Genomic DNA, 14,362 nt, shown 5'->3' on the forward strand with positions numbered 1-14,362 from the left:
TATTTCAAATTTACTCGCTAACTGTTACAGCAAGTTGTGATAAGGATTCGGAGCCCGGCAAGCACCACAAAATCAATAAACGCGACGACTGCTCTCAAATGACTTGGCTTTATGCAGTTTAAGTTATTGATTTTGAATTACGAGTTTATAGAAACAAATTATCAGGCTTTTGGCTTACTTTTTGAGTATATAATATTAAAATTTCGCGACTGTTTAGCAAGGTTTCATATATGAATTGATCAGGAAATGAATATTTAAATTGCCGAGATTTTCATATCAGAAATTTATTTTTAAGCTTTTGAGGGTTAAAAAGATTTTTAAAAATTTTGATAGATCTTAGAAAAACCAGGTTTTTTATTCAATATTTATTGTATTCATTTTTTCAATTTATTCAGATTTATTCACTTATATCTATTTTGACCCCTTTCAAGGTAACTTCCACCAGATATACACTTGTATAATGTTTCGCCAATCCTTTAAGAACTTCAAAAATATTTCCACGTCATCTTGTTCAGCTCGTTCAGCCATCCGTGTATCTACTCCATCGTCGTCCTTTTCTTTGCCACCTCACTCTTAAGAAGTAACAACTGCCCAAGTCTACAGCAATTCGTTACCAAAAATTTCAGTTACAGTCCTTACCCCGGGCTTTTGGTAAAGTCAAGAATCGATAGTAAAAGCAATATGCAATATAGAGTCGCAAGACAACAAGCTGCATCAATAAAAATTTTTAAAAAAAATTATACAGCCGAGACTATATGTAAACATTATTGTTATACAATCGTCCATCCAATAAAGCTCATCTCATTGAAAATAAAAATTAAAAAAAAATCATTTGATATTTGAGTACATTATATAAGTACATTCTCCTCCGTCCTCTCTCATCCCCTCGACATAGTCTCACAAATGAAATATATAAATTGAAACTTTATTCGATCGATCGCTCTTTACTTGTGCTCCCAGATGGAAGCAGCCCCAATAGTAATGGGTTTGCATGGAGACTTAAAATCCAAAAAAAAATTACTGAGAATATTTGTACGTTTTTTACTTCCGTTTCCCCCGTCTTGAATAAACAGTTGCGCAATTTCCTTATTTTTAATATATTCAAACTCAGTTTTAGCCAAATATTATGCTTAGCCACATGCATTCGAACCTTATCAAAATATTTAATGCCAAGAAAAATGTTTAACTGAGCACAGCTTCGCCTTCTTTTTATTGTGCCTTTCGTTTAAACAGTAAATGGAAATTCAGTGAGGCGCACTTCTGATGTCCAACTGCCTTAGAAATATCAAACCAGTCCACCCCGTTCCTGCCCTTTACACTCCCGCTCCTCCTCGATAAATCTTGCTTCAATCTGACCTGCGGCCAAAGACGAACTCAATCGAAAAATATTTGAGCAACAGCAAATCAGTCAGATAAGAAAAGATATATACAAAAAAAAAAAAAGAAGAGCAAAAGAAAATTGCGTTGGCAAAAATCAATTTTCAATTTAAAATTTAGATGCCACGCCCCCGCCACTTGGCCATGCCAAATGCCCCCTGGCCCAGTCGAGCTGCAGATAAAAAGTGCGTTCAAGCGCAAAATGTAAATAGAAGCGAAAGTTTACCCCCATGGAAAGCAAAGCTACAGGTTGCATCTGCCTCCAGGGAGATGGGCGTGGCAAGGGGGCTCGAGTGGTAGACAATTTCAAAGCCAAATATTGCCGCATAAATCGGGCGGGAAACAAAGTTTGCTTTGCGGTCAGTGGAAAAGTGGAAATTTTTTGTTGTACTGCGCGCTGCGTTTTGAATTGTTGGCATTTTTTTTTTGTTCTACCCGAGAGCTCTTTGATTTTTATCGCTCTTGCCGAGTTTTTTACGAGCTCAGTGCCATTGTTGAGATTACGGCGCCCAATGCTCCCTGCTTCCTTCCTCTGTTTGCCCATCCCTCAGTTCGATGCGTGCATTTCATTAGCATTAGCCAAATTCGATGTATCTTTGAGATACATGAGAAGACAACTCACAATTCTGTTGCTTTTTTTATGCCTGCTGCTTGTGCAAATAAATCAAACGAAAAACTGGTCAGGAAATTGCTTTCGCGCAGCTTCCCCTCGTTTACTTAGCACAAACTATGTCTGAGGCCGCACAAATGTTTCAATATCAGCCAACGGAGCTGTATAAGAGAGGCATATAGCCTGTAAGATATACGTAAGCAACTTCATCGAGTTGGCTTAAATCAGACAAAATATCACGGGCCCCAGTCGATGCTCACTAAAATAATTCCATCTACTTAAGACGTATTTAAGTTGGAATTTTAGTTACCTTTTAACCTCAACAACTCGCATCCAATAGACCGAATCAACTTCAATATGCAATAATACATATTTAAGACAAAAAGAGAAAAAAGAGAAAAAATAAATAAAAATAAAAAATAAATGTTTTATTTACGTTAGCTCGAAAAAGTCAAGCGAGCTGTGAATATTACGACCTTCTCATTGTTGGCGGTGCAGCTTAATATTCTTGGCCAGGTTACTGAATTATGTGAGCTATAGATACTGAGTGTACCACCGAATACAGACTGAAAACAAATTACCAAATCGCAACTTCAAGAAAACCTCCCACACTTCCATGACAAACATACTTAACTCGCCTTCATCCTAACTATTTACTCTAAAACACTTCACGTCAATACTGTCCCGGTTAGATTTAAGGGTCCTCTCAATACCGATTATAAATAACAGAAAAGCCATATACAAAAAAGAAGCTGGACGAAACGACCACCGGAGAGATTGCCGCACGACAATTCAATAAAAAAGAGAATTTTTTTAATATTTGTATTATTTATATTTTTTAATATTTATAAAAAGATTACAAAATTAAATGTAACCTTTTGTCGTCTTCCTGTCTTTGATTTGCTTGCATTTCTGCTTTAACTCTTAGTTCAGGTAAATTTAATGCATCGTCAGTTGAGCTTAATAATATTAAGAACCAATTCATTTGGCTCCTTAAATTAAATGAAGTTTCATTAAATTTAATGTAGCCTACGACTGGGGCACCTCTATATAAGACAATATCAAAAGCAGGCTGGGAAAGGGGGCCTGTTACCCACTTTATTGCAAAGTTCTTGCGAAAATTAATTCATTAGCATTTTATTACGTCTACTCAGTGACGCAGCAGCAACTGGCAGCTCGTCTCGTCTCATGCCTTCGTGCATCATCTTTGTCTTTGTTTTCATTTGCCATCACTTTGATGTGTAATTAAATCAATAATCACTTTCGAGCGTGCGTCGAGCCCTGCATCAGATCCCAGTTTATTACTTGATTGAAGAACGGCAGCATGCACAGGTGAAGAAAAGGCAGGCAGACAGGTGGCCGAGTAGGCGGGCTGGCTGGCTGACTGCCTGAAATTCGAGTCTTCACTGAATAGTTGACATGGCACAGCATAAATCAATTGGCTTTCTGAATGCCTTTCAAATTGTTACTCCCAGACTCCTGAACTGAAACTGACTAAATCAGCCTACTCTACATCCTTGAACAAATATTTAAATACACAAGACTCCCCCCTATACCAAATCACCAATACATACTTCGCCCGCCATGTGCTCCACAGCACATCACACAAAGAACGAAACACTAATACCCAATGAAGCTTCTCATCAAAAAATACGTACGCTTTTGATACTCGTAAATTACTTAATCGAGTTATATTAGTCAACATTAGTCAACATCACCAACATTAGCATTTCGTGTCTAATTTGAAATTTGAATTATTTTAATTCGGTCTCGTCAACGTTTTATCACAGAAGCTCCATTAAATATCATCATATGAAATAAATTAAAAAATCATTTAGTAAAATATCTTCCTCTGAATTAAAAGGAATCCTCAAAAAAAAAAATCTTCATTTTTACATTTAAACATCCCTCCACAAATACACTCATTAGAAACAATTCAATACGAATACTTTACAGACCCTACATAAAATCTATTACAGTAACTCGTCCAACTTCCAAACTTATTTCAAGTTCGATAAAAATACAAAACTTTGAATACAAAATTTCCCACAAAAAAAATCAACTTCAGTTTTTGACTCGCCTTAAATAATTAAGAATAAATTAATTCCAAGAAATACTCTTGTAATTCTTGCATTCGAAATTATATATTTAAATTTCGAATGTGCCTAGACAATAAATCTATCTTTAAAGGTAATATTTTACCTAACATTGTTATCCGTTATCCTTTACGCCCTCGTATCGCATTACATGCGAGCACATCCTGTATCGATATGCTCAGCTGTTGCTTCTACTTGCGCTGCGGCCCTTATCGGCTGCTTATCATTGGCAACATGCAGCATAAAACAATAAATATTTTATGGCCTTTTGCCAAGCGCATAAATCTCATGAAATTGATACTCATACGTGTGCCGAGGACGGCTAGGGGATGCCTCCGTCGCTGCTCCTGAGAGCTTGAAGGATACAAGAATCAAGCAGTGACACACTGAGTGGGAGCTTGTTCGCATAAATATTTGCAAAAATGTTTTATTTCTCCCTTCTTGACGCTGCTGCTTGTGGGAATTCACACACCCACCTTTCGCAGTTTTTTCGTATCCCTACAGGATTCGCACACTGGGCGTGTGTTTAGCAGGTCGCGGATTCAGCGCACTTCCGGGAGTAACTAATGGATAGATTTGTTGGCAGCGATTTTCTTAAAGCCCTCGGGTAGTATATGTCGTGACGTTTTAAAGAATCCGCTTGTCAAGCGCAGCACAACAAGAGGGTTTAATGGTTTGAAAATCACGTATATGATATTAAGTGACTTGTTTATTAAACCCTTCAATCAGGGATTTATTATATAAGCATATAAGCTATATAAAATCGCAATTTAAAATGCATTCAAAAATAAAAAATAAGTAAAAACTTGGCGGATCCCAAACCCTTAAAAAAGTACAAAAAGAAAAAAGAGTAAAAGGAGAAAAATATTAAAAAAGAAAAAAAGAGTAAAAGGAGAAAAATATTAAAAAAGAAAAAAAATTAAAAAAAAAATAGTTTCTCTTAAGAGAAAAAAGGAGAAGTGCTTGCGGCCGGAGCCGAAGCGAAAGTGATAAAACCTCTGCTGGTTTGCCTTATAAATATATTTGCAGTGGGAAATCTAAGCCTACTGCTAGACAATTAAAAAGGGAAATTTAGATAAAAGTCCCATTTAAATAATCTTTTGTATAAAATACTGAGAAAATTACCTTTTGCATAATTAATATAGAAATTTGCCATATATTTAAAGATTAAGGTGCTCTGAAATAAAGAAATTATTAATGAAGCTGAAAAACTATTAAATTAAATTCAATTGAATAGAAATGTATTTAAATAATAAAAACAATTATTGTTTTTTTTTATGCATTTAGCAATCTTAAACAACCCTGGATTACAGCAAAAGTTAATGGAAGAAATAATAATATAAAGAAAATTTGTACAAACAATAAAACTTTAGCATTAATTGCCCGACCTTGATTAACAAAACTATGAATTCCCATTTTCAATGAGTTAAGGCTAGGAAAACTGCAGGGAAATTTGGTGTTTTTTAGCGCTAAAGCAAGCAGCTGCTGCTGATGACATATACATGAAACCACGTGGCTAATTAATTTGAGTAATATTTGATAAGCCCGTGTACTTTTCGTTTTCTTAAATGCGTGACTGCAATGAATTTAACTACTTAAACAAAAACAAGCAGAAAAACAACAAACCTTTGTTACATTTAATGCCCAATTAACGCATTTGCCACTTAAAATTCAGCCAAGCACAAAATTCGTAAGCTTTAAAGAAAGCGAGAGCGAGAGCGATAGGGAGGAGCGAACGCCAAAGGCAAAACGTGCCACAAAGCACAAAAGGTTACAGAGCAGAGACTTTGCTCCTCTTTATCCTCGTACCTACGAGCTCAAAGTACTCCGTGACTTTGCCCACAAGAAAACGAAACATTTGTCGTTTGACTGCAGTTTGGCACAGGGAAAGAGAGAGTAATAGAGCGGGTGGCAGTAGCTCTGTGGAGCTGCACTTCATTAACAACAGAACGTGGGCAGCGCGAAGGGAACGAAAGAGAGAGAGCGCGATGAGCGACTGGTGGTGAATGTAGCGGTAACTTTGTCGTTAGGCGACTTATGACTCCTGCAATTACAAATACAAACGCGCAAAAAGAAAGAACTCAAAATGAGTGATGTAATGCGCATAACGGGACTCCCTGCTGCCTGCTCGCTGCTCTCTGCTGCTAGTGCTCTATATTTCTGTCACTCATTGTTGCTTGTTGACATAACGAATGCCTTAACATCGCTTTTTATACCCTACAGCCGTTAAGCATTTGCCTAAATGAGGTATAATGGCTTGGTGTAAATGTTTTTATGACTAAATGTGGAACACTTTACGTCAGCATCCGCAGAGGTATGTTAATTTGTAAGTGTTTCTTGCCATATTTTTACTGTTGTTGAACTCAGTGTAGGTAAGTTTAAGCATGCCGTTGCTTAGGGTATTCCTTAGTCGTTATATAATGTCTTGTGCAGTCTTGTTATTATTTTTTTTTTTGAGTGGTTGCTCCTGCACAACCCCCTCGACCCCTTAGCGTGTGCACTTCCGCTCCACTTATACGCATAACTCGCATTGCGCTGCTGTCGAGCGGTTTGTCGAGTTAATGACACTGGCAGCTGGAGTCGTCATACCGTTATCCCACCGCGTCCCGTTGGCACCCTGCGCTCTGTTCCGCTGCCAATGTCGCCGAGGCGTGCAAAAATCATTTTTCTCGCACATTTTTTACAGCCCTCTTCAGCAACATTTTATTTATATTTTTCATTTTTCACATTTCTCGTAGCGACAGTAAAATTGCCTATAATTGTATGTGTGTGAGTAGGGAACTCAAGGTGTGTATGTGTGAGCGCTAGGGAGGCAAATAGCATTTTTTTCGGCTTCTGCAGTTGACAGTTAATTATTTGTATAAATAGGCGCAGATGTTGCGAGTGCTGAAGGGTTCAATCGATTATCTGACAACTGCCTCAGCTATTATTGTTGAGCAATTCCATATTATAATAGAATTTCCTAGATATCATTAAAAAATAATGATAAACATTTGTGGGTTCTTCCAAAGTAAGCAGAAGCTATGTTCGAGGGGTACATGGATGATGCTAAAATAATGGTGATTAATATATAGATATATATTTTATTAACATTTAAAATATTATATGTAACACTTTTAATCTTTATATATCATTCTGAAAAACAAATTATTATTTCCTTATTTTCAGATTCTGCCTTAAGAGCTTATTTATGGTAATAATATCATATCTCTATTGTTCCTCTTCTCCCACTTTCTGAACTTCACTTCCAGCAAATTGGAAAAATCACATAAGTTTCATGACAAATTTGGAAGTCTTTTCATTATAGCAAAAAGATTTGTTTGTTTTTGAGGATTCAGGGAACAAAAGTTTGGAGTCAAGTTAAACTAGGTCAACACAGGTTTTTCTTTTTTTGCACTTTGATAAAATGCACAGTTTAAGTTAATTTCTGAAACTTTGAAATGCCATTTTTTTTTAAGTCTTACTTACGACATTTTATCAGCTCAGCTCAACTCTTTGCACAGTCAACAAAAACGAGCTAAAACTTTGTAACTAAGTCAATTTCTATTGAACATTTTGTCAGTTGCCATTTGTGTGTTGGGTCGACATATCGCCATGGGCGTGGACATGAATGGGGGGCATACTGCATGGGAATGGGCTCTATTTGCCAACAATTGTTTGTGGCTTGCGGTGACGGCTACTGCTGCTGCTGCTGTCAATCTCATGGGTCGAATTAAAAATGCAAAATGTCATGAAAACGAGTGGCTTTTTGCAGCGCTTTGATTCGGTTGGAGTTGTTTGGATATTTGAAATGTTCAAATGCCCAACCACAAAGTAAATAACACAAAATGCACATTCAATGGGATGAAAACAATTAAATACAGCTATAAAACGTGCGGTTTAAGATTTATGAAATATTCAGCTTGGCAGCAATTGGCTGGGCAACATGTTGTCTGAGGCTTATAATCATGCAAGAAGTGAAATCGGGAGTTACTCATGGCGTCTCTCAATGGATTTATAAAACAAGGTATATATATAGGGGCGTAGCAATTGCTACATTTATCAGTTAGAACTTTGTTAAACTCTTTTACTCATAAATCTTGCAATTATTGCATGTTAAGCAACATTTATTGCCTTGGCAACATTTGAGCCTAGCAACATTTCACATTAGCAACAAGTGTTGACAACGGTGTTGAGCATTGATTGTCGGCTATTAGAAGACTAGCTTTAATAGCGATAATCATAACAAGCACAGAAATAACATGAATAAATTTATGAGCTGCTTGAATTAATGAACTGGACAATGTCGAGTATATCTTTATATATATAGAATTACATTAATATAAATATATGTATATATATATATTAACATTTTGCATTCGTGTGTTTTATGAGTTTGTATCGCTTGTAGCTGAGTCAGCTGTAACTGTTTGCTGCATTAATGCAAAATAAGCCATATTTCGTTATTCAATAACATTGAGCTGAGTGTGTGACTGTGTGCACACTCTGATAAGCAGACATTCAGCAATGTTTTGTGAGAGTTCACATAATTTACTCATTGAACTCGTCAAATAGTTCCAGTTTCGATGTTTGTTAGTTTTGCCTCTGTGTTTGTTGAGTGCTGTAAATAGACGAATTCTAATTTTAATTTTGTGTGGTTTCCGAATAGCCCTCAAAGCGGGTCATCTGATAATTTGATACTAGCTTATCAGCGGCAGCTTCTGACCAATTCAAAAACAATAATCGCATAAACATTGTGTTTAACTAAAATATTTAAATGCACTTTGACCAGGCCAATAATAAAACTTAATTGTTTTTGACTAGCTCGCAGTTTTGTGAAATCATATGCCATATCTATTGCAATGATTCACAGTTAATCAGCAGTTCTCTGTTTTCATTTGCTAAGGTGATTAAGTTAATTGTTTTTAGTCTAGGTATAAGCGATCACATAATTTTTTTATAGCTATCAAAAATGTTTTGTTTTCTAATTATCAAGAAATACTAAATAATTTCTGAAAATTAATTTCATAATATTTTGATGTCTCAGTTCGTATAAAAATTCTAGCATCAGTCAATCAGCAAGTCTGTAAGTTAGTAGACCAGACTCTTACCGTATAATTCAGTAAATTAAACAATCAATTTTGTGTGTGTCAATCTCACTCAATCAATCAATCAATTATTTAGTCAGTCAGCTCTTCAGTTAATCTGGAAATACTCTGTCAATCAGTTAGTCACTCGGTCAATCAGCAATTACTCTATTAATGAGTCTGTCAATCAGTCTTCAATCAGTGAACAGTCAATCAGCATTCAGTCTATAAGCAGTTAACCAGCAATCAGCCAGACAATCAGTTATTCAATCAGGCAGGTAATCGGTCAGTCAATCAGTTATTCAGTCAGTCAGTCAAGCAATCAATCAAACAGTCAATCAGCAATCGGTCTATTAATTTATCAGGTTTGATTGAAGCCTGTCAATCAATCAGTCAATCCGTCTATTAATCTGCCAAACAATAGGACAGTGAGTCAAACAGAACAGGATGCTTTAATCGGGAGTGGAATAGGAAATTCTCCGAATCGCGCGTTGTACCCTATAAAAAAGTTTTGGGGGATTGGGGTATACAAACGTACTTAAATGTTATTGTGATTATGATTATTGTGATTTTTATAATTTAGTTCATTTAGTCAGTATCATGTGTCTTCCATGATCTGTAACTCTTTCTTCCGCCTGTTACATGCATTTTATCGAAACCCGTATACCCTATAGACCCTTGGCTTTAGGCTGTGAAATCAGCATTATAAAGCTAAAATAACCATTTATTATACAAAAATGCTATCATTGTGTATAGGTCATTCGGAAGTCAACAACAATTACTAATAATAATTATAGATTATCAAGTGCAACTTGATTGTGTTAGATTCGGACTTTGGTTTTACAACAGACTCGAATCTAAAATAAAAATAAAACAAAAATATTGCCTTATCGGCAATCAAATTATTCGATTATTGGGTCAGGTTTGTAAACTGGTTTCAAGATATACCACGCATGAAAACGTCATGGCTGTGACGTACTGTTCAATATGATAATTACGAATACCTATTGAAATATGGTAGCTAAGCAGCAATCATTGAGAGACGCGACGACGAGATATACGAGTTTGCTGTGAAGTTCAGAGATGAGCGTTTTTTTGGGACTGGTTGGGCAGATACAAAGTGTGTGGGTCGGAAACTAGTAATTAATATAGTAAATGCTACGACAAAGTTCAAATCAAGGCAAGATACACAGGCAAACACGATTCAGTCACAAATGGTCGACGGAACGAATCGCACCAACAATTCGAAAAGAAAAAAAAAGAAGCAAGTAAAGCAAATATATATTTTTTTTATTTTGTAATTTGTTTTCGCTCACAAAGAGGTAGCTAAGGGGGAAGTATTATTAATATTTATTTATTTATGCTGCTACTCGCCCGAGCAATTGGCCTGGCAACATGACGACAGCAGGGCAGTGAATGACGCAGTTGTGATTTACAAGCGGTCGAATGCAGAGCTCAAGAGTTCAGCAACCAGATAAACCAGCCTAGAAGTCGCGTGCGTAAACCGAAGTCAAAGTCAAGACTTCAAACATCTGTTATACATATACACACATATATATACAGCATTCTAGATGCTGTGAAATGAAGGCAGCTCTAATCTGAAGCCGGACTTGTTTGCCTATCAGCAGTGGCTGACGAAGCCGCGGGTTATCATCGAACTTGACCAATATTTGGTTTGTTTTTGTTTTCTTGTTGTTGTGCGTTTGGCGTGAATCAATTGAAAGTATAACACACGCACACACAAACACACACATAATCGAAATTATCGCTTATATTTTACAGTTTTCATTTCATCGCGACGAAAGTTTCATTGGCATCGGCAGTCAACATTTGTACCTCACAGCGTTCACAACAATAGAAATTATTTATAATATATATTCAAGATATACTATATAAAAATATATATACAAGAATAATGTCATTAAAGCCATTGCTGCTATTTGGCTTGTGCCTGTGTCTGGCTCCTCTGGAGAGCCAAGCGGATTTATCATTTATCTTCGGAAATATTTCGCTATTCAATCTGAACTTCAAGACGCCAACATTGTTGGGGCGCTCCATTACTGTAAATAGCAATGTGCAAATTGATACTACTGTGGATCCCAATATACAGGAGGATTCACATTTAGATACGGTAAGTTAAAATGAAAACATAATCAAGTTTTGGTATTAGGCAAAAATAGCAAAACGCAAAAAAGTGTCTAAAAATAATATGATTTAATTCCTAAATGTGTATAAATTTATATAAAGAAAAATATGGCAGATTAAAATTTTGTTTACAATTTTATTAATTATATGTAGAGAGTACATATTATTTATTAATACATATATATATATAATATCTGCAGTTATTAAATAATTATATATTACCTAAAAATCAAAACCCGTTTAGCTTACAGTTAATTGATAAAAAGCCGATTGGCAGGTTATTTAATTGTCATTAATTAGTTATAATAATGCATAACTGATGATATTCACGCTTAATGGTCATTTGAATTTAACAATTGGTTTTCACATTTCATTATTTTATTATACGATTTCTTCTATGTTTTTATTGTTTTATGAACTTTGGTTTTACTTGTATAAAAATAAATTAAAAAATATTTTCAAAGAATTTTATTTTTATTTTTAACAATATTTTTATGTTTTTGTTTTAATATAAAATCAAAATGTATTTTAATAAAAATTATTTCTCAACCATTTTTAAACTAAGTTATGAAATCTTTAATTTTTTTATTTCATTTTATATATTTAATTTTATAAGCTCTTGCACTTCATTCAATGTTATTAATCTTTCAGATAATTACAAAATACTTGCTATAATATCTGAGCTAATTGTTTACAATCAAACAAATTTTTAAAATCTTACATATATAATTATTAAATTATAGTAATTATATATAAATAATCATTACTTTTATTAAATTTTTTAACATATTATTATAATTAATTTTTTAGATTTTAAAGACTTTTTTCGTTTTAATATCAAAATAATTGTTAATTATTGTTACTCATTACTTATTCTTTAAGTTTTAGAATGTTTTTAAATTGTACTAACATTCACCATTTTTCTTTCTCCTCACAGTACAGTCTTATAAAGAAATATGGTTATCCGGCAGAGAACCATAGTGTGACAACAGACGATGGTTATATATTGACAGTGCATCGCATCGCCAGGCATGGAGCAACGCCTGTTCTGTTAGTTCATGGACTCTTGGATAGCTCTGCCACTTGGGTGATGATGGGTCCCAATAAGGGTCTAGGTATAAACAATGAAATAACAATATGAAATTTAAACTCTAATTTGAAACCCATTTCCACAGGCTACATGCTGTACGAGCAGGGCTATGACGTCTGGATGGCCAATGTTCGTGGCAATACATATTCGAGAAAGCATATAAAGTATACGCATTCGCATGCCAAGTTCTGGGACTTTACATTCCATGAAATGGGCGTGCATGATATACCCAAGACAATTGATTATATACTGGACACGACGGGATTTAAGCAACTGCATTACATCGGCCACTCGCAGGGTACCGTTGTCTTCTGGATTATGGGCAGTGAGCGACCCGAGTATATGGATAAGATCATAGCGATGCAGGCTCTGGCGCCCGTTGCCTATCTGAGGCACTGCAAGAGTCCGGTCGTTAATTTCCTGGCCGAGTTTCATGCCTCGGTGAGCGTAAGTTGTTCTCTGCGATTCTCATTGCGGTTACTTATAGTGGCTTTTCGCACTCTTTACAGATCGTGCTCAAGCTGATTGGTGTTCATGAGTTTTTGCCCAAAAACGAATTCATTGTAATGTTCAATCAGCTGATCTGCGATGAAACCACCATAACGAAGGAGATCTGTTCCAACGTGATCTTTTTAACTACGGGCTTTGATAAGTTGCAGCTGAATGAGACAATGCTGCCCGTCGTGGTGGGCCATGCACCGGCTGGTGCGTCCACCAAGCAGATGCAACACTTTGGCCAGGTGCGCAGATCAGGTGAATTCCGTCAGTTCGACTATGGCTGGCTAAGGAATCACTGGCACTACAATAGCATAAGCCCACCTGCATATAAGCTGGAGAATGTCAAGGCCAAGGTTGCTCTCTACTACAGCCAAAACGATTGGCTGGCACAGCCAGCGGATGTGCAGTCGCTGCGCCGCAGGCTGCCCAACGTAGTCCATCATTATCTGGTGGACTATCCAGAGTTCAATCATCTCGACTTCATCTGGGGCGTCGATGCACGTTCTCTACTCTGGGATGCGATGCTCAAGCAAATGCGCGCATGCGAAATAGATAATAACATAGATACGACGAATTGATTAGCATAAGAACTATAATTAATATCGATTTAGTCTAGGTCCTCTCTATACTTACAGTATGAGCTCAATACAAAAGCAATTGGCCATTATTTGTTGTACATATATTAAATATTTATTAATCGAGTAAAGCTTAGTGTAATAATTACATGTTATATAGCTTTAAAGGGGGTAGATGTTAATACAAATAGATCAACATATTATTCAAAGTATTTATTATTTTTGAGAGAATAACTGTAAACTGGTCGAGCTTATAACGTTTTAGACTTTTATTAGATAGTCGAGAATTAAAATAAGCTTTAATCTTTTAACTTTCCTTTAAAGACAAAACTTCATATCTGTCTCTGGTCATTTTTCTTCTGAAATACCATTAATTTTGTGGCCTATGCAAAAAATTTGGAAACTGATTGCCAATTATCATTTTTAGCAACATTTCTTTGATAATTTATTTAAAAAAAATTTTTTTAAATATATAATAAAACAGAGTATAATAGGAGACGCGTAGTGTATGTAACTACATATAAATGTGTAAATATAAATTATTCAAAGTTATATCAGATCTTAGAGTCTACTACCAAGTTTTGCAGTCTGCTCTCTGACCTGCTCGACTGATAGAACCATAAGTTATATACTTCGCATATTGAAGCACTGCTGATATGTAGAATGCAAGGTCTACGCACTTAAATAAGCTTATAAGATAGGTATTTTATTATTTAAAAAAAATAATGGTTAATACATATGACTTCACATACAAAGTATAGAATGGGCCGCTTGCGCGTTGCCACATGATTGACCAGTTTTAAGCTGACGATCTACAAATATAGCATAATTTTGGGCACTTTTTAAACTGTCAAATTATAAAATTTAAAGCTCTTCTTGATGAATGCAGCAAATGTATTTGTACA

The 14,362-nt window shown here is 35.5% G+C and overlaps 1 protein-coding gene across 2 annotated transcripts; it reads left to right on the top strand.

The window, feature by feature from the left end:
* Positions 1-10,482: 10,482 nt before the first annotated feature.
* Positions 10,483-13,623, top strand: LOC111601018 (lipase 3). 2 transcript variants are annotated; one of them, XM_023317434.2, is made up of 5 exons: positions 10,483-10,822; positions 10,932-11,280; positions 12,232-12,409; positions 12,470-12,825; positions 12,894-13,623. In XM_023317434.2, exons 2-5 carry the CDS (start codon positions 11,065-11,067, stop codon positions 13,458-13,460), a joined length of 1,317 nt encoding a protein of 438 aa, XP_023173202.2. In that variant the 5' UTR covers positions 10,483-10,822; positions 10,932-11,064; the 3' UTR covers positions 13,461-13,623. The 2 variants fall into 2 exon arrangements, with proteins under 2 accessions (XP_023173202.2, XP_023173193.2); XM_023317425.2 differs by having other exon boundaries at positions 10,484-10,822; positions 12,470-12,831.
* Positions 13,624-14,362: the final 739 nt, after the last annotated feature.

This window comes from Drosophila hydei, unplaced genomic scaffold, assembly GCF_003285905.1.
Source record: "Drosophila hydei strain 15085-1641.00,03,60 unplaced genomic scaffold, DhydRS2 tig00008114-arrow-pilon, whole genome shotgun sequence".
NCBI lineage: Eukaryota > Metazoa > Arthropoda > Insecta > Diptera > Drosophilidae > Drosophila > Drosophila hydei.

What these genes read in the sequence shown, in the direction of transcription:
- LOC111601018 (XM_023317425.2), top strand. Translation starts at nt 11,065, where the DNA reads ATGTCATTAAAGCCATTGCTGCTATTTGGCTTGTGCCTGTGTCTGGCT. An exon ending in GGGTCCCAATAAGGGTCTAG is followed by an intron (nt 12,410 to 12,469) that starts GTATAAACAATG and finishes CCATTTCCACAG; the next exon opens with GCTACATGCTGTACGAGCAG. An exon ending in AGTTTCATGCCTCGGTGAGC is followed by an intron (nt 12,832 to 12,893) that starts GTAAGTTGTTCT and finishes CACTCTTTACAG; the next exon opens with ATCGTGCTCAAGCTGATTGG.